General features: G+C 45.0%; 1 protein-coding gene across 1 annotated transcript; it reads right to left on the bottom strand.

Moving 5' to 3' along the window:
• Nucleotides 1-5553: 5553 nt before the first annotated feature.
• On the bottom strand, nt 5554-18520 carry Sec13 (SEC13 homolog, nuclear pore and COPII component). The gene is made up of 9 exons (XM_021164580.3): nt 18415-18520; nt 15734-15778; nt 14128-14243; nt 12636-12787; nt 12109-12242; nt 7998-8131; nt 7540-7663; nt 6804-6950; nt 5554-5881 (listed from the first exon to the last, which is right to left on the bottom strand). Exons 1-9 carry the CDS (start codon nt 18415-18417, stop codon nt 5768-5770), a joined length of 969 nt encoding a protein of 322 aa, XP_021020239.1. The 5' UTR covers nt 18418-18520; the 3' UTR covers nt 5554-5767.
• Between the last annotated feature and the right edge of the window lie 3021 nt (nt 18521-21541).

The raw sequence follows: 21541 nt of genomic DNA, 5'->3' as shown, positions 1-21541 counted from the left end.
GTCTTCAGTGTAGCCCTGGAAACTATTTCAACAAGTGTCCTCAGTAATTGTTTTGTTGTTATAAAAAAAGATCTTTTTTCCTTTTTAGATTTTTATTATTTTTAATTATGTAGGTGTGGGTGTGTACTTGTGGGTGCAGATGCCTGTGGAAGCTAGAGATGATAGAACAAGATTTACCTATGGGCTTTAGAGGTGTCAACATTATTCAAGTTCTCCAAGACCTTGCACTGAATCGTAATTACCACAGGTGACTGCCTGGTCTGGAGTCATGAGTAGTTACTGCCTTCTGAGTGCATTTGCAATTACTATCTGGGTATGCCATTTGCACAGGGAAGACTTTCTTTACTAATTTTCAAAGTTAGGATTGACTCAACATGAGCTCATAAATTAATGTACATGGCAGCTTTTCACCTTATCCATTCTGTCCAGTGCTTTTTTAATTGACTGGATGCTTTTGAAATGATCCCAGTTTTGAATAACTTTCTGTTCCACTGAGAACCTTCAAGTACATTGTGTGCATTTCCTTCTCAGACCCAAAATCAAACATGTATCTAAGAAGCATTGGTTTTCTTTAGTGGGAAGTGTATGTATGTACAAAATGGTGGAGGTCATAGGTTAGCAATAGGTGTCTTCTTCAATTGCTCTATAGTTTATTTACTGAGGCAGCCTCTCTGACTGAATTGATAACTTAAAATTCAGTCTGTCTTGCTGGTCAGCTTCTCTGGGCCTCACATCTTGGGCGTTAGGATTTCAGGTGTGGTGCTGCCAGATTTTATGGAAATGCTGGGATTCTCAGGCTTTTGTGGCAAAATCTTTTAACTATAAAGCAGTCTGTGCCTGGGAACCAGTTTTGAAACTGTATCAGGTATATTGTTCTTTTTTTTTCTTTGTTTTTTTTCGAGGTAGGGTTTTTCTGTATCTGTATAGCCTTGGCTGTCCTGGAACTCACTCTGTAGACCATGCTGGCCTGGAACTCAGAAATCCGCCTTCCTCTGCCTCCCAAGTGCTGGGATTAAAGGCGTGTGCTACCATGCCCAGCTAGGTGTATTGTTCTGAGGCTTCCTTCCTTCTAATCTCCTTTGCACTGAGATTAGAAGTGCAAAATTTAAAACTGCATTTTGTGTGTTTATGTGTATGGGCATACAGCACGTGGAAGTTACATCTTATGAGAGTCAGTTCTCCTTCCACAGATGAGTTTGAAACCCAGGAATCAAACTCAGGTTCTAAGATTTGTCAGCGATGCCTTAACCTGCTGATCCATCTTGCCAGCCCAGAAAAATGCTAGGCTGGAGAGATGGCTCCTGGTTAAGAGTTAGTAATGCTCTTACAGAGGACCTGAATTCAGTTCCCGGTATCCATGTTGCATGGCTGGAAACCACTGTGACTCCAGCTCCCGGGAATCAAATGCCCTTTTCTGGCCTTGTATTCAGGGCTACATAATTGAAACACAGACATGGGAGATCCAACCCCGACCTGCTGAGTTTCATTTTGTATGTGTTGGAGGTTTAAGGTCCATAGGTTGTTTTATGAGTATTGTAGGAGCAGATACTTAACTGGATAGAATGTGATAGAAGGATGGTTCCTATGTTCTGTAAATTTCCTGAGTTCTCTTTGTTCTGTTACTGAATGAGGATTGAGATATCAGACTAAAATTGTAGGTGGTTTCTTTGCAGTGACTGGAAATTCCTGTTAGTGTAGTCACATCTTGGATTGTTAAGTCTTCCCAAATTGACCCCTTTATCCTGTTCTGGTGTCTCTGATGGCATTTCTCTGTCTAAAGCCTCTTCTATTTGACAGAAACAGATACTTGGTTCTTTCCTTTTGGTTGCTATCTAATACCTGTTTTCAGTATTCTTATTACTTCTTCCCTTTGTATTTAAGGTGGAGCTAATGAAGTCTGGCCTTATTCATTTAGAGATCAGCCTCATTACATAGCCTGGCTATCTTCCTGCCTTAGTTGGGATTCTGGCATGTGCTACTGGTGATTGTTTCCTTCTCTTCTCCCTCCTTCCTTCGTTTTCTTCTCCTCCCTCCTCTTCCTTCTTGTTTTGTGTGGGGAGACAGGGACAATTTCTTGCTGTTGTTTTCAGGCTTACTTGAACTGCTAGACTCAATTGATCCTTCCAAGGCCTCGTTCTGAGTAGCTGTAATTATTGATGTATGTCACTGTATCCAGCTACGTGGCTTGCTATTGTGTGTGTGTGTGTAGGTTGGTATAGGTATGTATACAGACTAGAGACTGGCATCAAATGCTTCCCTTATTTGCTCCCTCCTCACAGTTTTATCTTTTATTATGTGTATGCATGTATGTCTGTGTATGGTTTTGTGCACTTGTGTGCAGGTACCTATGGAGGCCAGAAGAGGGTGTTAAATTCCCTGGTGCTGGAGTTACAGGAGCTGTCTGATGTGGGTGCTTGGGAAGAGAACTCTGGTCCTCTGCAAGAGCAGTGTGTGCTCTTAACCACTGAGATCTCTCTCTAGCCCTTCACCTTATTTTTGACACTGAACCTATAGTTTGCCAGTTTGGCTAGATTGGCTGCTTAACATGTCCTTAGGATACTCCTCTCTCCATCTTCCCAGGTTTTTAAGTAGGTGCTGTCAATTATTAAGAGAGTATCTCACTGGCCTTGAAATTACTATGAAATGGCTTGGACCCTTGATCCTTCTACCTCTGTCTCCTGAATGCTGGGATTACAGGTAAGTGCCTGTGACCATACCAAACTAGAACATTGATATCTTGAATGTTCACCAAAGACTTCTTATCAGCTTATAGTCCTAATGAGGGGATATATCCTTAAGGAAGATATTGGGGGCCTGCCTCTATTCTATTGCTTCTCCCTGCCGTGAGGTGAGCAGGCTTCTTCCTTAGCCACAAGTGCCCACCATGATGTAATAAACCATAGCCAAAGAAGGGACGAAACAGACTTGGAAAACTGAGCTAAAGAAATTCTCTGGTTAGTTAGGGCATTTATTATAGTAACAGAAAGCTAACATCTTTATTTTTAAGATTTTTTTTTTAGCAGATAGGAATTTGTTTTCTTTAATCAGATATTCTTTGCTTTGTATGATTTCTGATGAAAAGTCGGCTGTTCTTTTATGTGTGCTTGTGAATGTAGAATGTCTCTAACTGCTGCTGTAACACTCTGAATGTACCCAATTGTTGTGGAGCCTTAGGGTTTTAATTGTAAGTAAGGAGAAATATTTGGCTGTCTCTTCAAGTTTCATCCCTGTACTTTTACTCTCCAGCTATCCCCAGGCTAGACCATGTGGTTATTTCCCCACAGGCCACATCAGTGATTCTCAATCTCCTTTTCTTGTACTTGTTTGGTTCCTTCTGATAAGTTAAAATTCATACATCTTTCTAACTGTATTGTCTAATCTGTGTACTCCCCACCAGGGTATATTCTAGAAATTCCACTTGCTGAGTTTAAGTATTTTTCTCAGTATGTTCACTTCCTTTTACATCCTTGAAAATATAATAGCTATTTTTAAAGTCCTTAGTTGCTAGTTCTGTGGTTTAATTTTTTAAAATAGTATTGCTTTCTGTATTCTAGGCTAGCGTGGAACTCATTTACAGTCCTGCCTGTGTACACTCCATCTACCTTTTTCCTGTGTCCGAGTTTGGACCCCAAGTCCTCACAAATGCTAGGGAAGTGTTTTACCACTGAGCCAAGCCCAGGCGTGTATATTTTCCACTCTTCATTGAGCCATATTGTCCTCCTTTTTGTACACCATGCCTTACACCTGGAAGCAGGACATGCTGGGGTTTGAGGCTGCGTTTCTTTATATTTTCAACCTGTAGGTAATGATCCCTTGTGGGGAGGGAGTTGTGTGTGTTGCATATCAGATATTTGTGATTCATAACAGTAGCAAAATTAGTTATGAAGTAGCTACAAAATCATTGTATGGTTGTGGGTCACAACATGAACTGTTAAAGGGTTGCAGCATGAAGAAGGTTTAGAACCACTGCTCTAAAGAATGTTAGGCTTTTTCATACTGTGAAACTACTATAGATTACTCTGGTTTTTGTCAAGGCAGTTTGGCTTCAAGAACAAACCTAAAGTGGATGTGATGGTACATATCTTTAATCCCAGCACTCACCAGGCAGAGGAAGGCTAATAAGTTCAAGGCCATCTTTGTCTACATGTTTATTCAGCTCCAGGATAGCCAAAACTACACAGACCCTGTCTCAAGACAAGAAAAGCAAATTTTAAAGTTAACTGTAGGTGCTTGAGACAGGATAGCAATATGTAGCTCTGTCTGCCCTAGAAATCATTACTGTAGACAAGGCTGGTCTTGAATTTGTGGCAGTCCTCCTGCCTCTGCCTCCCAAGTGCTGGCATTACAAGTATGCCCACCATGCCTATCATCTTTCTTAGAACTTTCCCCAGTGTAGTAGTAGTATGTTGTTCCACTGACTACTCTCCTGGGTGTGTGGACTCCAGAGATGGAACTACCCTTCCAATCCTGAGCTCTTAGGGTCATAATTTACCATACCACCTCATCTGGTCCTGAGAGGCATAACTACACAGAGTCCCTTATTGCTGTGTGATGCATCATATCACTGTTGAAAACAGCAAGTAGCATAGGAAGCCAGGCTTGTCCTCAGGCTGACAAACTTCCATGCAGACTGAGCTGAGCAGCAGAAGAAAGGTCCTTCCAGCCTTCTTTTTCTCATGCACATCATGGAAGAAAGGAAGTTGTGGTTTTCATGTAATTTCTGGAGGGCCTGGGTTCTGTGGAGTGACTTGGGAGACCTTGGGAAGGTCCTGGCATCTCATTTCAGTTCAGCTGTTAACATGTTACAGCAAAACAAGAAGTCTAGTTTATGAAAAGTAAGAGATAAATGGAGCACAATGGGGCATTTGGGGTTCTCCTGAGGTGACCTTGGTATCTACCTGAAGGTTTGGTGTGAGCATATATACTTACGTTGTGGATGAGAAATAACAGTACCCCTCTCTCTGGTTCTGTAGCAGGTAAGACCAAGTTTGGGGTGACGTAGGCTAGAACTAATCCTCGCTTTCTCCTTACCAAGTAGGTAAGTCCTCTATCTCTTCTGCCAAATACTTATCTGAAATACAGTGTGAAGGGCTACTAAAACAGCTGGCTTCAGTAGGTGGTAGCTGCTTTAGTGACTGCTAATTCAGGTGAGGGTTCCAAGACCTCTGCTGGGAGGAGGTACATGGCTCAAGGTCAGTTAGCATCAGAACTTTGGCTTCCCATAGCATTGTGTTAGAATGCCCAGGGCTGGGCTAACATTCCTTGCCTGGCATCTGGTTGGTCACCTGTATGCACGTGTTAGCACCTCACTGTCATCAATCCCATCCCATGGGAGTAGGGATACCTAGAGGAGGGACTATTTCCCCCTTGCAGGTGGAGCTCCTGATTTCATATTGGATGGGGCCTGGAACATGGCCTACACAGATGTTTGCAGTAGCACAATTTGGGTAGATGCACTCACTGTGTGGGGTGACAGTAAAGTTTCTATGCAATATGATTTTATTAGCTTGGAAACAGTCTGAAACAAAAGATAGTTAAAAATGGCCAAAAATATTTAAAAATAATAGTCATTTGTTCCTTACATGAATACTTTCAGCTGGACATTAAATTATTAAACATATGGAATCCCAGTAAGGCAGGTGAACACCCAGTGTTGCATGTGTGGGCACTCCTGGGTGTGGAATCTCGGTAGCACTGGGACTCCTCTTCCCAGTTGTTTGGAGGTTGTTCCAGAATAGGTAACAGGAAGGCCAGGCTGTCTGTGCTGTCACTGCTCGTTCTGTTGGCCCTCTGTGATGGAGGCTGACCCAGAACCCTGGCCCTTGTTGACATCACTGATGCACACCCACTGTCCATCCACCGACTCTTTCCACAGGGTCACCTGCAAGTTAGCACACAAAAGTCACAGATCTGTGCCTGTTCTGCTGCTCTTCAGCCACATCCTCAGTGTAAACACAGGCCAAGGGAAAAGCATTTAACTCCCGCTACACTTCTCAAAATGCAGGGAAAGGACTGATCCTTGTTCCATAGGAACACCCTCTAACTAGAGTGACAGTGAGAGAGGAAGTATGTGGCCGAGAGAGTGTCACCCACCAAGTGTAACGGCTCAAGTTAGGACACTGTTATATGAGGGACCATTGTAGAGCAATCAGCTGAAAAGGCCTATTCCTGGAAAGAAACTGAGTAGGTGTTCTCTGCCCTGTGGCTCCTCAGAAGAGCACATGCCTTGTGTAGCTCACCTGAACCTGCTACAGAAGCAGAATCCTTATTGCATACATAGGGTGAGAAATGGCCTGAGACATTTCCTAAAAAGGAAAGCCATTATGCTAAATGAGATAAGCTAGCCACAAAGGGACATAAAGTAGAGTGGGTAGTGAAGGAAGCTAGTTAATGGGCGTGGAGTTTGTTTTTACAAGCTGAAGAATTCTGAAGATCAGCCGCACAGCGTCACACAGCACTTAAAGTCTATTTTACCAGTTCCAGAAAATACAGAGGTATTCCCTAGTCTCCTTTTCTGCCCTTTGTTGGTCTTTCCATTGGTTACTTGGCTTGTGTCAGAAGTAGGAGGTGGTAAAAGTTCTGTGAACTATCCTGATGCTTAGGAAAGAGCCCCAGGCTCTCCTTGCAGAGGTCAGGCTACACTGCAGCTATGCAAGTCCTGTTGTGTGTCAGCCCTCAGAGGGTTGGAGTACCCAAACTATGGTTCAGATCTCCCTCTATGATGGAGCCACTTACCATACATGCCAGCAAGTGAGAACCACTAGGGCCCATATGCTACAGCCCTATCCCCCAATGGGGTATACCTTATTGTCTCCACCTGACACAGCCAGGATGTTGGCAGTGATGGACCAGCTCACGTGCCACACAACATCATTGAACTTGTGTAGGAGTTTAGGTGACCACATATTGCCTGAGGCATCGTCACAGGTCCAAATAAACACTCGACCATCCTAGGGAAAGAGATACATCAGGAGATGGGGGTACAAGCATTCTCCCCAGGGGAAGTTATCTGTACCAGCAGAGGAGGAGGAAGCCACACTAAAGAGTCTGTTCCCATGTCTTGCTTCTGACCCTTTCACCCTGAACACATCTCACAAATCGGCTGGGGGCCTGGATTCTGTGGTTTCAGGGATGAATCCAGGGAACTACTGTAAACAGTCTGTTTTTCTTCCTGGCTGACTAGTGTGTCTCATGTGAACAGGGACAATCATCTTACAAATGAACAAACAAGAATGTCCAATAAAAACACTAATGGACCTGAAATCCTTGTCTCTTATTTCTCATCCCAGTGATGACAGGAAATAAGGGAAGGATGACTAGTACATAGACCCAAGGCACCTCCATTCCTCCTACATGAGGGTCAGGAGGGACCAAAGCTTGACACTATTCTCAAGCCACATCGGACTCATCTCACTGTACGCTGGCCCTACAGGATCCTTCTATTCTCTGTCCAAGTCTAAAGGTGCCTACTACCCACCTTTCCCTCTGGGCAGACTGGAAGGAATGAACTCTAGTGTGAAAATAGGGGATGGGCCTGACCTGAGAGCAGCTGGCAATGGTGCTGGTGGGCAAGCCAATGGAGGGGGCCCAGGCAACGTCTCGGACCCAGTCGCTGTGTGCCTCTAGCTTCTGCTCCTCCTTCCACTGGCCATCCTCCTCTTCCCTGCAGAGGAAATCAGAGCAGGAACAGTGGTTGGCTGGTCATTTCCACCTTGGGTAAAGGGGTCACCTTTCATGTTTTCTTCAATGAGACCAATGAGTAGAATTCTGCTTAGCTTATCAGTCTGCCCCTATGGTCTCCAGGAAATGCCCTTTCATCCATAGCTCCAAAGTTTGGGGAATACTAAAGTGCTTAGAAAAAGAGCAAGATGTTTGTTTTAAAAAGGAAGTCCTGACAGACTTTACTGGCAGGAAGAAAGATGATCTTATCTTGCTTTTTGTACACAGTAGCTGAGCAATGACAGGCAGCAGAAGAGATGTCCACACAACTCACTGACCTCCATAGCTTGATGAGGTTGTCACAGCCACCTGATGCAAACTTCTTGATGTAATTGGGTTTCTGCCCTGATGGTTGGTCTATAAGGCTTCCAGGCACAACTGCTGGGGCCCAACTGACAGCATTACAGCCAATCTGCAGAAGGGAACCTGTGGTGATGCTATGTTCTTGCATAGCAATAAAATACGTTTTTCCATGCACTCATGGTGATTTCCCTCTAATTGTCAGGACTTGGGTTACAGCACATAGATAATGTGATGAGCAATAATCAGGCACTGATGTAATACCAGCATGGGAGGCAGGACAAGGGGACATGGGACAGCAAGATTGTTGACCTGCCAACAAACCTAGCCAAATCCACTTAAGATTCAGTAAGAGATCCTGTCTCAAATGTGAAGAGCAACAATGCAAGACATCTGATGCCGACCTTGGGCCTATACATTCATCCGCATATACCTGTACTAACAAGTACATACTAAGTAGGGGTTAGCCTTAAAGGCAAATATTACACCAACAGACTACTCAGTAAAAACCCTAAGGATCAGAAAGGCATACTGACAGAAAATGACAGGACTACAGTGCAGAATCAAGAGAGAAATGAGTATAATCCAAGGGGACTTGGCCTCAAAGCTCGCACTTTGTGAATGGTGGAGAGTCCTGTACCAGAGGGAGGGAGAAAGACTACTCTCAGAGCACATACCATTAGAAACAGCAGACATGCAAATGAGGAACAGCAAAGAAACAATACAGTGAGTCATCAAGCCACAAAGCTAGAAAAGGCACACTAAGGAGGGCTTAAACGCAGGGCAGTGGTGGCACACACCTTTTAATCCCAGCACTTGGGAGGCAGAGGCAGGAGGATTTCTGAGTTCGAGGCCAGCCTGGTCTACAAAGTGAGTGCCAGGACAGTCAGGGCTATACAGAGAAACCCTGTCTCGGAAAAAAAAAAAAATTGGAGGGCTTAAACTAGATGGCTTTTCATGGTAGCTCTGACTGTGTTTCACTTTCTTTTTTCTTCTTGGCAACAGGATTTAGCTATGTAGCTGGGTTTGGTTGGTCTACGCTTGAGCTTTCCTTCTTTCTACCTCAGTTTCCCAATGTAAATAATCTTACCTTACCAAATAAGACACAGACTAGGCCTGGGAAGATGGCTCAGTACTTGTTAAACCTGAATTTGGACCCCTAGAACACACATTAAAAAATAGGCATGAGCCTGGCATGGTGGCATACGCCTTCAATCCCCACACTCAGGAGGCAGAGGCAGGTCTATCTGTGAATTGGGGCCATCCTAGCCTACAAATCGAGTTCCAGGGCTACACAGAGAAACCCTTTGAGAAACAACAGAAACTCCAACCAGGCATAGTAATGTGCACTTGCCCAGCTCTGCACTAGGAGGGCAGAGAGAGAGAGGAGGAGCCCTGAAGCTCACTGGCCAGATAGTCTATCCGGATTAGTGAGCTTTGGTCTCGGTGGGAGTCTGTCTCAACACAGAAGGTGCACAGTGACAGGCATCAGACATTGATCTGCCTCCATGGGTATGACCATGTATGCGTGCATACTCTACATACACACAGATGGGCGAACTTTGAACAAGAACCAACAGTATGCTTGATGTAACTCACCTTAGCACCAGACACAGTCATTAAAAATGAAAGGTTAAGAAATCAGGCAAAGCTGGGCGTGGTGGCGCACGCCTTTAATCCCAGCACTCGGGAGGCAGAGGCAGGCGGATTTCTGAGTTCGAGGCCAGCCTGGTCTACAAAGTGAGCTCCAGGACAGCCAGGGCTATACAGAGAAACCCTGTCTCGAAAAACAAAACAAAAAAAACAAAAAAACAAAAACAAAAAAAAAACCAAACAAACAAAAAAAGAAATCAGACAAACAGAATTGAAACCAGGCAATAATAGTCTGATACGAAGGTCACATGATCTATTGATATGAAAAGAGGGCCTCAGATACATAGTGGTAGCAAATTCAAAAGTCTGAAATAATGTCATATTTCTGATAAAAAATGGACCAAGTCTGGAAATCAACAGCAAGAGAAACTGCAGAAATTACACCCGGAGACCGAGATGGCTAATCCTCACTATCGACTTGATTTAGAATCATCTTGGACACAAACAACTAGGGATGTCTACAAGGACATTTCCAGAACACTCAACTGAAGCGGCAGCATTCCAAGGGCTTAGGATCATGGGCTGCATAAAAAGGAGAAAGTAAGCTGAACATTAGCCCCCCAAAACTTCCCCTCTCCTTCCTGACTGCTACTGATGCCATGTGACACCTGTCTCACCAGTTGACAGGCTCTGTCCAACTATGCCAAAATAAGCCTTGCCTTTCTAGAGTTTTTGCCAGAGATTTTGCCACAGCAAAGAGAAAAATATATGTGTGTGTATTATAGTTTTGAACAATAAATTGCTAAAGAAATTAAGTGGGAAATAAAATGTATTTTTTGTGTTGGTTTGTTTGCTTTTGAGACATAGTTTCTTTGTGTAGTCCTGGCTGTCTTAGAACTCCTTCTACGGACCAGGCTGGCCTCAAACTTGGAGATCCGCTTGCCTCTGCTCCCCAAATGCTGCAATTAAAGGTGTGAGCTGCAATTGCCCAGCTTGAGAAAATGTCTTAAATGAAATAAATGTAAATGGAAAAATACCAAAAGCATATGAAACCTAAGTAGTACATTAAGTGGAAAAATAGCAAAAGCAGTACGAAGAGGGAGCTTTACAACACGGAGATCCTGCAGCCAGACAACACAACTCTGTTCCAGGGAATCCAATGACTGTGGCCTCCAAAGGCACCGTACTCGCTAGGTGTAGACACACCTAGCTAAAACCAACTGCTAAAATGCCAACGGTACACGAAACCATGTCCAGTTACTCAAGAAATTAAAAACACACACAAAGGGGCCATCAAGAAAACAGCCGCAAACTCCAGGGTGGATGAGGTGGGAGAAAGATGCTTATAGAGGGCTGGCAGCAATGCTGAGGGTGGTGAGGTTGTAAGTTAGTGCAGCCACTACAGAAAAGAACTCTACAGGATCCTGCTCTACAGATCCTGGATGTATACCCAAAGGACTCTTACTCAGCACGGCACCGGAATAATTCACCCATCCACGTTTACCACAATTCAAAGCAGCTATGATCTGGAGCCCTGTGTACACCATCAAAGAAAACAGCCTAGACACACAGTGGAGTTTCTGTTCTGCCTCGGGAGAATGAAAGTATTTCATCTGCAGAATAATAGATGGACTGGGAGATCACCATGTTAAGTGAAACAAGCCTGACTCAGACAACTATCATATTTTCTCTCATATACAGAATATAGGCATTAAAAAACCACGACATGGTAATATTGACAAAAGACTATTTGGGAAGAGGAAGTAGATTATCTGGAGGAGGAGGAGGATACAAGAGAGGGTAACGGGTGAATATGATAGAACTACAGGATATGCATGCATGAAAATGTCCAAACTTGTAATTTTACACAATGCATATACACTAATAGAAAATGCAGAAAGGCAAACATGAAATTGTCAGATGACCCAACTGTTTCATAGGAAGATACATTCCTAAAGGTAGGGGATTAGAAACATAAACATAAACCCATAAACATTCATAGCAACATTTACTAATAATTGCCTCTGCCTCTCAAGTGTTGAAATTAAAGGAGTCTGCCACCATGCCCATCCATTTGTCCTTTTATGTGTGCGTGTTTTTGAGAAATACAGGACACCCAGTTGAGTCTCCACTTTACACTGTGCTTTCTGGCCTATTTCATATCAAAGGTCCAAGGATCAGAAAGCACAGGAACTAGATATCTAGGCCAGTCTTTAAAACTCACTGAGTTCTGGGGACCCACAGGGCTTGTCAGCCTCAGGCTTCTGTAGTCAGGTGGCTGGTCAAAGTACCCCTATGCCTCTGTCCCCAACCTGGGTCTTAGTAGTAGAAACCAGTGCCACCTCTGCCGTGGGCTGAGAAGGTGGCTCCAGCAAGTCTAACCTATAACCCTTCCCAGCCACTGCTCAGCCAGGACACCCACTCTCCTAGGTGCACAGAAGACTTTAATACAGCAGTTGCTCTCTCTTTCATGCAAAAGGGAGGGGCTGGACTCACCGTGTGAGCATTATTAATCTTCTTCACTTCCCACTGGCCTTCCCCTGTATAGGTCAGCAGTGAGATGGCCCCATCTGAACTCCCACAGGCCAGGATCAGGCCATAGTCATGAGGGGCCCAGCAAACAGAGTTCACTGTGGAAAGGAGATACAGTGAGAAGGTTTTCATCCTATATCTACTACTGTGCTAAATTCTTAGAAAAATCACAGGGATTGCCAGCAGCCTTTTGACATTTGGCCAAATGAGGACAAATTAACACCTAACAGCATTTGTCTGTCTTCACAAAGCAAGGAGGAGGGGCACTCTGAGATTCAAGGCTGAGCCTTGGAAAGCCTCACTGTTCTTACTAAACTTCTTTCTCTGGACTGGCTTTAGGTCTTGGGGACTGACCTCTGCTGTGAATAGACTAGTGAAAAAGCCAACAAATGTCCAAAGGATGGACAACAAGAGAAGGGTCTGGGATGTGAGCAGAGCCGGGGCTTTTCCCACCCATAAGACCTTCCTACGCCCTTGCCAACTCTACATACCTGAGGAGTCGTGTCCTGAGTGCTCATGGGTCTTCTCCCAAGTGCCGTTTTCCTCCTTCCAGATGATGACTTTCCGGTCATAGGAACAGGAGGCCAGGATATTGCCATACATGGGGTGGGCCCAGGCCACTTGCCACACTGGCCCCTCATGTCTGTAAGGGAGGGAGTCAGGCTGCTCAGAGGGTCAGGGGACACACAGTACCAGTTCCCTCTGGAGAGACAACACAATGTTCCCATTGTCTTAGTTTTTTGAGGCAGGGCCTTCTACTCAGGTTAGCCTTGAGCTTGTGATTCTCCCAGATGTGCCACCACACTTAAATTTGGTTTGTGTTTTACTAGGTTTAGAATGAGAACGCTGCATCTTGAAATGATTTACTTAACATTATATTGCCTCTTTGCCAAAACCAAGTAACAAGTAGCAGGTCTAACAACGTGTAATTTCAAAGTTATAATGAGCACAAACGATATTCTCAGACAACTACATGTAAGATGAAAACACGTCTGACTTTTCTTGGTGACATAGTGACAGGTCTACAGTCATTACCGGAGTTTCCAGCCTACATCCAAAATAGAAGGAAATGGTAAATTTAGAGTCATGTAAATAAGTGTGATTGTCTTCTCTGTCCCAGTTTGCCAAACTTGTCACCCTATTCACAGAACTTTAGCAGACCCAGGTACCCAGGTAAGGAACCTATACTATGTCAAAACCTCTGATGGAAAACAGAGATATGACCTTGAAAATGAGCCAAGGCCCCAAGGGCTAGAGGGCGAGAGAAAAGCAAACGTCTTTTAAATAATCCCTGGCCATCTATCTGCTACGGGCAAACAGAACAAGAGGATGTGTAAAGTTTGTCTTATGGGCCCAGCGAGATGGCCTAGTGGGTAAAGCCCTTGCTGTGTCTGCCAGAGTTCAATCCCTGGAAGCCATGGAAAGGTAGGAGAGAACTCCACAAAATTGTCTTTAGGTGAAATGCATAAATGTGTGCAGGTTGGTACTGTAGTGCTTATTGCTTCTGAACATGGCAGTGTTGCCCACATCAAAGATACTGAGGATGGGCCCTGGTTAGAGTCAGGATTATCCCATCTGAGGTTAAGCAGGGGAGGGCTTCAAGAGACAAAGTGCCTCACTTCCCAGGTCTCCTGGTGATAGAACTGGGGATCATACTTGAATGTATCTGTGGCCTTACCAGCACCTCTGCTAAGGGCAGAGGCATCTGGGCTCCAAGCATCCTCACTGCTGAATGTACTCTGGGATTGCTGGGAATCTGTGCTCTCCCCTTTCCTCCCAGGTCTCCTCAGAGGAGGGCAACACTGTCATGTTCAGAAGCAATAAGCACTACAGTACCAACCTGCACACATTTATGCATTTCACCTAAAGACAATTTTGTGGAGTTCTCTTCTTCTACCTTTCCATGGCTTCCAGGGATTGAACTCTGGCAGACACAGAGGATCCAGCTACCCCGCGGCCTTCACCATGCATGTTTACACTTACCCTCTGAGGTCTGCAATGAGGATCTGCCCTCCATTCCGCACATCGAAAATTTTGACGGACCTATCCGAGGAGCAGGTTGCTAGGCGGGTACCGTAGTAGTCCATCTGTGCATCATGCTGCAAGGGGAGGACAGCTAGAGAAGCCTGCAGGACGCATGGCTAACCCCCAAGCCAGGGCCTAGTGTAGAGCTGAATCAGGCTTCAGGGATAGTCAGCTGTCACCTAGAGCAGTCACAACCTCTCAAAGGAAGTACGGTATGGACCTTAACGTCCCTTTGTCACCTCTCGACTCAAGGAAAAGGATTCTTCTGGAAGGTCACCTTCCCACTGGGTCAGGCCTCGCTCTCCTGGTAAGTAGGCTTGCAGGCCCATTTAAAAACCCTTTTTGGGCTGGACTGATGGCTCAGTGGTTAAGAGCACTGACTGCTCTTCCAGAAGTCCTCAGTTCAATTCCCAGCAACCACATGGTGGCTCACAACCATCTGATACCCATCTAATGAGATCTGATACCCTCTTCTGGTGTGTCTGAAGACAGCTATAGTGTACTCATATATAATAAATAACTAAATCTTTTTTAAAAAAAAAGATTTTTTTTTTTCAGCAGAGTACTATCCTACTGGTTAGTAAGGCATAGTATCTAAGAAGGAAATTCTATCTCCTTAGCTTATCTGTTATACAACCCTTGGGAAATTTGCTTATTTCTTTAACCTTCAGTTTCCATATCTTAAGAAGGATCTACGGAGCACAATGGCTTCACGGGTCCTTGAAGGGCGTGATGACAAGTTTAGAGTGCACCCACATGTCTCTAACTACTATAATGTCTCATCTGATCCTCAGGAGGAAACCAGGGTGGGTGACTGGCAGGGATGCCTAGACTGGATCTTACTGCCTCTGGGTCCATGCCAGTTCCAGCCAAGTGGTCTCACAGCTAGACCACTCACCACCAAACCCAGCAAGATACACAGGTTTTCACCAGAACCCCAAAGCAAGTGCCGGTGGTCAGCTGTGGAGGCCAGGGACCTCACAGGAAAGACAGACCACCAGGCCTGGGCTCTGCTCAGAGGCTGCCTGCATTGTTAGGCTCCAGGAAGCAGGCTGAGTTTTTCAGTTAGAGACTTCAACCTCTGGACCTTCCCTAGCAGCTCAACTCTGTGCCCTGTGTTGGCTATCAAGAAACGCCCAAGAGGCCCAAGGGCCTGGTGTGGGTGACTCTCTGGGGTAGAGAAGTGTTATTGGCCTCTGCCCTATGCTTTCACTGTGGCTGCCAGACTTCTTACTCTCCTTCCCTAACTCCCTTTCAATAGAGCTAAGAAATAGCCTTAGGAGAAAGACAAGTGGGAAGATGAATGATTGTCAAACCTCTGCAGCTTTACTCTCAGAGCAGGGTGCTGTGCTGGCCATGAAGGGCCTGAACTGTACAGCAGAACCAGGCTCTCATAGCAAAGATAAGCCACTGTCAAAAACCTGCCAGCTCAGAGGACAGTCAGTCACGTAGGAAGTGATTAAAGCCCAGAGGTTTATGGTCTGCCTGGGCACTAATATCCAGTCAACGCCCACTGAGGGGAATGGCCATGCGCAGGCCCAGGAGAAGGGCCATGGGTACTTACAATCATGTCCTCATGAGAGGTGTCCACAGTGTTAATTACTGATACCTAGAACCAAAGACACTCTGTGAATTCGCTGTCAGCAGCCACCACAGCCATCTCATTAAAGCACCAACTGTTTCTAAAGTTCTTGCGGGCATTCACTCACTCATTCATTCACTAGCATGCTCATTCTATAAACGCTTTCTTTTTATTTTTCGTGTGACTGGCTCTCATTATGTAGTTCAGTCTGGCGTTGAACTCAGTATCCTCCTGCCTCAGCCTCCCAAATGCCAGGATTACATATGTGCATTTTTACTTCCGGCTGAGGATCTTCTTGGCATTAAGCCCCGTGTAAAGGACTGCACAGTGTGGAGCGGCAGCTCTTGCCTGAGAGGAGCTCACGTGTGAACAACCTACCAGTAGCCACATCAGCCATACTGTGGTTTGTGTGGGCAGAAAGAGCCCAGGATGAAGGGGATACACAGCTGCCTTAAGGAATGAAAACCTTGTTGCTCAGAGAGAAGATATGATCCAAGCAGGAAAGGTTAGCATGGGCAAAGACAGTCTTAGTCAGTGGGACCAGGCAGGAACAGAGTTCACGTTCCCTTTCTGCATGGCAAGCGATTCTGATGGCCCAGACAGTTTACGTGGAACAAGTTATATAATTCAAGACAAGGATTTGACTTTAGTTACCTCTGAGGCTACTCTCTGGCCTACTATGAACCGTGAAAGGCCCATCTAGTTTTTCACCTTGCGGGACCCAGATCTGATAGTCTGTAGAGGCCAAAAACAGTTGTGATGGACACCAGTGATTTCCCCATTTGTTTTAAATCAGCCTCCCTTGATCCCCAACTAGCTAAACTCTTACATACACAACAGCCATGGGCAGCTATAGAACTTTATGCTACTTCTCTGCTAGAGAAGGTAAGCTCCTTGAAACTATCTGTAGCTTTGATGCATTCGCTGTCTGTCTTAGTACATAGGTCTAGCTGCCTAGAACTCACTGCATAGACCAGGCTGCCTCCAGCCCTGGGATTTACCTGCTTCTGCCTTCTTGAGTGCTCGGATTAAAGGCAGGTACCACCACACACCTCAGCTTTGAATCTCTTTAAGTTATTTAGCACAATGTTTTTTTTTACAGATAGAAAGAACTTAGTAACTACCTACTAAATTAATAAAAGAGCAAACACACATTTTTTTTCTTCTCTTATCTACTATTAAATTCTTGGGAGAGAAAAGTGGATTGAAAAGGTGGCTTCCATTTGAGACTGACATTTCTCACCATTTCCAACAAGTCACCTTTTCCAGTGCAAACTTTGCAATTACAAAGCCTGACTCCTCAAGGCAGATCCTTAACACTCTGGAGGATCAAGAGGGTGGATTAAGAATTCTCCAACAGCCTGGGCTATTTCTCAGAAAGGTAGACCCTGGGAGAGTATATGGCGGCAAGACATTTAGAAGGCACACACTGAATAAGTAAGTGTGTTTCCTTGAGAATCCTAAATGCTCTGAAAAGTGCCTGCAAAGATTAAAGAAAAAGGAATAGCACCTGCCTGGAGACAATGGCATTTTCCCATGAGCATTGGAGAGGCACCAGGAGCAATCAATTATAGTCAACAGAAAAACTAAGCAATTTAAGGTGGCAGTGAAGAAAATACCCTTACCAAAACCACACTGCTGGCAACAAGCTTATCTACTAACCCTCTAACCCCCTCCCCCAACACACACCAATATAAGGTGGGGGATGTGACCAAGAATCCCCACAATCCCAACTGGTTCAAGGAAAAGTAATTTTCTATTGTTGACCCACAGGACCTTGGAAAGCTGGCATCCTTATGACCATTCTTAACCAGCAGCCATGGGTTATGATCCACACTTTGGGATGCTATGTATTTTAAAGCTCTTGGAGCAGTCCTCCGGAGCATCTTATAAGGACACTTAGGCACTTGCTGGAACACAGTAAGAAGCAGCACTCAAAACAATTCAGCTCATCAGAATCACACCAGGTACAAACTTAGAATGAACCTGTGTATGAGTCTCCAACTTGGCAACAGAAAAGCCAAAGGCCAACAGAAGGAGGCAGCTCCTTGCACCACTGCGCCAACCAGGGTCTAAGACTTCCAGAGTTTCATTCCCTTAGTATTATGGTGAGTGGTGAAGACATATCACAGAGACCATGTAAATTCAAAAATAAGAAACAGAAATAAAAAGCTGAGACGATGCCCTGGAGTCACTCAGCTAGGCCTGCCATCAGTTTCCCGAAGGGACCATCACACATGGGAGTCCTGTGTCCAAGCAACTGATCCCTCCACCTCCTTTGCCGAGGTAGTGGGTGGCAGGACGAATGATTAGGAGAATTTGGATCTTAGCTTGCCACTGCCTAGCCCAAGTGTTGATGATAGCAGCATCTGCTCCGCAGGCTACGCGCAGGCAGAGGATGTGAGCGATCGTGGGAACGCACTAAGGGCTTGTTAGGCAGTAGATCCTATGATAGCTTTGGCTGTTTTTCCAATTCTGGAGGACAAGACACGAGATGGGCAGGAGGCGGGCTCGCAGCCCGGGCCTATGAGTTCCGGAAAGCCCAGTGGCCTTGCCTTAAACTCCCGCTCCGAGACCCAGAGAGAGGCAGGACACGCAAACCTTGAGGACGTAGAGGTGGTTTGTCCCAAAGCCACGACTATCGCAGGGATCGCAACACTTACCATAGCTGCAGCAGCGGCGACCCACGGCCTTGGACGTGGCAGCTCAGAACGTTTCACTTCCGGCGCCGGCCCGCAGCCGGCAGGCTGTCACCCAGGAGCTTCCGGTCAGCAACACACTCGACTCACACAAAGGTTCCGCGTCTTCTGGATCCTTGGCCCCGCCCTCCTGCAGTTCTGCCTTTATCTTGGCTACTGTTGGGCTCTGGTTGCTGTGGCGACCCTAATCCAGGGATTTTATGATTTGAAGCAGTCACTAGCAGGTTTTTTATTTAGACTAAGTTTTTCTGGTTCCTGATATGCATACATAAAATGACTAGTCATTACAGCTTCACCCTCCTTTTCTGCGGGTTCTGGGTCCCGCTGGCTTATCATGACCATCGTAAAGGTTAATTTCTCAAGTAGACTGGGCTAGTGCTTTGTTAGGTCTTGCTTAAGTTTCTTTCCATTTAACTTGATGTTGACTATTGGCTTGCTGTATATTGCCTTATTATGTTTAGGTATGGACCATGTATCCATAATCCTTTAAGACTTTTAACATGAAGGGGTATTGGATATTGTTAAGGGCTTTTTCATTATCTAATGAGATGATTATGTGGGGTTTTTTTTTTTTCAGTTTGTTTATATGGTAAATTACGTTGATGGATAAAGCAATTCCACTAAATTCAGGGACAAGACAAGGCTGACCACTCTCTCACTATCTATTCAACATAGTACTTGAAGTTCTACCTAGAATAAAAAGACAATTAAATGAGATCAAGGGGATACAAATTGAAATGGAAGAAGTCAAATTGTTAGCAGATGATATGATAGTATACATAAATGCACCAGTTTTCTTAAGGGATGGCAAGACAGAGAGTCTCTAGTCCCTGGGAGTCTGATTGTTTCAAGGGAGAGCAACTGGAACCTCCCCAAACTCTTGTTCCTAGCTTTGGTGTTTACACAGCACTGAAAGGGGAACACAGAGCCCCAGGGCAGCTCCTCAGATGCACATGGTCACATTTCCCCACCACACTTAGAAGCCAACTGGCCCAGAGTAGAACCTCCACTCCCATTAGCTAAATCTTTTGCTGGGCAGTGGTGGCACATGCCTTTAATCCCAGCACTTGGGAGGCAGAAGCAGGCAGATTTCTGAATTGGAGGCCAGCCTGGTCTACAGAGTGAGTTCCAGGACAGCCAGGGCTCTACAGAGAAACCCTGTCTTGAAAAAAAAAATCTTTCTGATCATATGTTGAAACTGGAATTGAATACCTTGGCTGAAGATAGCTACCAGCAAGATGCCAAGACTCAAGGAGTGTGAAGGCTTTTTGGAGAGGGGCCTGGAGAGTGGCAGCCTTATATCCTGACACCGCCCTCCCCCCTGGCCCTCGCTATCACCACCACAGCGCTTTTGAGATCTCTTTCCTCCTCCAATGGAGAACTTTTGCAGGGATTTGAGGAAATGATACTTAGGGTAAAACAGAAAAGAAAGTTGAGGGGGCTCCTTGGCCTTCTATTCTTCGAGGCGCAGGCCCCTCTGTAGCTGCATCACTAATCCTTCAACTGATTGGGCCAAGTTCTTTTTCTCTGAGCCTTGCTTTTCTCCAGTGAAAAATGTTGACAACGGGCATCTTACATGTAAATATAAGGCACTGTTATTGAGGGAATTTCCTGGTATAAATTCTGAAGCCTAAGACATTGAGGATCTAGGATAAGCAACAGCAACTTAAGATATTTGCAGGTAGACTGAAAGACATGGCATGATCAAGCTTTAGAGGGCCAACTCTGGCTACAGATGGAATGTTGTCAGCACCTCATCTCCTACTTCTAAGGGCTCATTCTTCACCTCTTTGAGTGGCTTTCTTCTCTGCTAAGTGAAGCACAGTGCAGGTTCAGGATCTCTTATCTGAAATACTTGAAAGCAACAGTGCTTCATTTTGGTTTTGTGAACATTTGCATATGCACGAGATATTCTGGGATGGAATCCAAGTCTGAATAGAAAATTCACATTCTTTCCATATGCTTACACACATTCTTTACATATACTTGGAATATATATATATATATATATATATTTTTTTTTTAATAATTTTGTGCCCAGAGCAAAGTTTGGTGGCATGGGGTTTCCTGCTTGTGGCATGATGTTGGCACTCAGAAAGTTCCAGATTTTCAGATTCAGAATGCTCAACCTGTAATACCTACTCTGAAAACTGATGTTGGATTAAATGAACCTTGGAACTGAAACTGTGTTCAGAAGTTAGACAGAGCCACTGATACTTGACCTGGGGACCAGTTCAGCCTGTGAAGAGCTAGGATTTTGTGTCTATAACTTGGTGTTTGTTTCCCAGTCTGGCATATTTCCTTTTCTGTGAGAGGCTTGCCAGATTCAAATGCCTAGGTATGCTGGTTAGTTTTGTTTAATTTTGTTTTTAGTTTTGTTTTGCCCACTTGACACAAGTCAGGGTCATCTGAGAAAAGGGCACTTTGTTGAGTGGTTGCATCCATTCAATCAGCCCCTAAGCAAGTCTGTTGGAGCATTTTTTTTTTTTTTGATTAAGAATTGATGTGGGAGGGCCCAACCGACTGTGGTTGGTAGGTGGTTCTGCGAGGTATAAAAAGCAGCCAGGAGGAACAAGCCAGTAAGCACCACTCCTCCATAGTCTCTGTTTCCATTCCTGTCTCCATTTCTTGCCCTGTTTGAGTTCCTGCCTTGACTTCCTTCAGTGATGAACTATGATTAGGATATGTAGGCCAAATACATCCTTTCCTCCTCAAGTTTCTTTTGGCCATTGTGGTTTGTCACAGCAATAGAATATAAATGAAAACACTAGGGTACCAGGATCCTCTTGGCTTCCCTCCACCTCTGTAAGGGCTGCCACCTATAATCTGTGTCCACACTTTCTGCCTTCTTCCTCTGGTTTATCCCAGACAACAGCCAGGCCATTCATAGTTTTCTCCCTGCTACTTTGCTTTTGAGTAACTCTTTTCTTCCTGAGACCCTTCCTCCCAAGCCTTCCCTCAGAGACGGGTTAATGACTCACAGAAGTTCCCACAGGTGATGGGAGCTCAAAGATGTGATCTAGAGCAAAATGTCTTTCCCAACCAGAGACTTCCCCAGGTTCAAATCCATAGAGAGAGGGGACCCAGCTGT

This window comes from Mus caroli, unplaced genomic scaffold (genome assembly GCF_978045245.1).
Source record: "Mus caroli unplaced genomic scaffold, Mus_caroli_1 scaffold_7, whole genome shotgun sequence".
NCBI classification, from domain to species: domain Eukaryota; kingdom Metazoa; phylum Chordata; class Mammalia; order Rodentia; family Muridae; genus Mus; species Mus caroli.
This window is presented reverse-complemented; position numbering and strand designations above follow the sequence as displayed.

Coding starts and splice junctions, on each gene's coding strand:
- Sec13 (XM_021164580.3), bottom strand. Junction 8,132..12,108: donor AGATTAATAATGCTCACACG/GTGAGTCCAGCC, acceptor TCCCTTCTGCAG/ATTGGCTGTAATGCTGTCAG. Junction 6,951..7,539: donor CCATTGCCAGCTGCTCTCAG/GTCAGGCCCATC, acceptor CTCTTTCCCTAG/GATGGTCGAGTGTTTATTTG.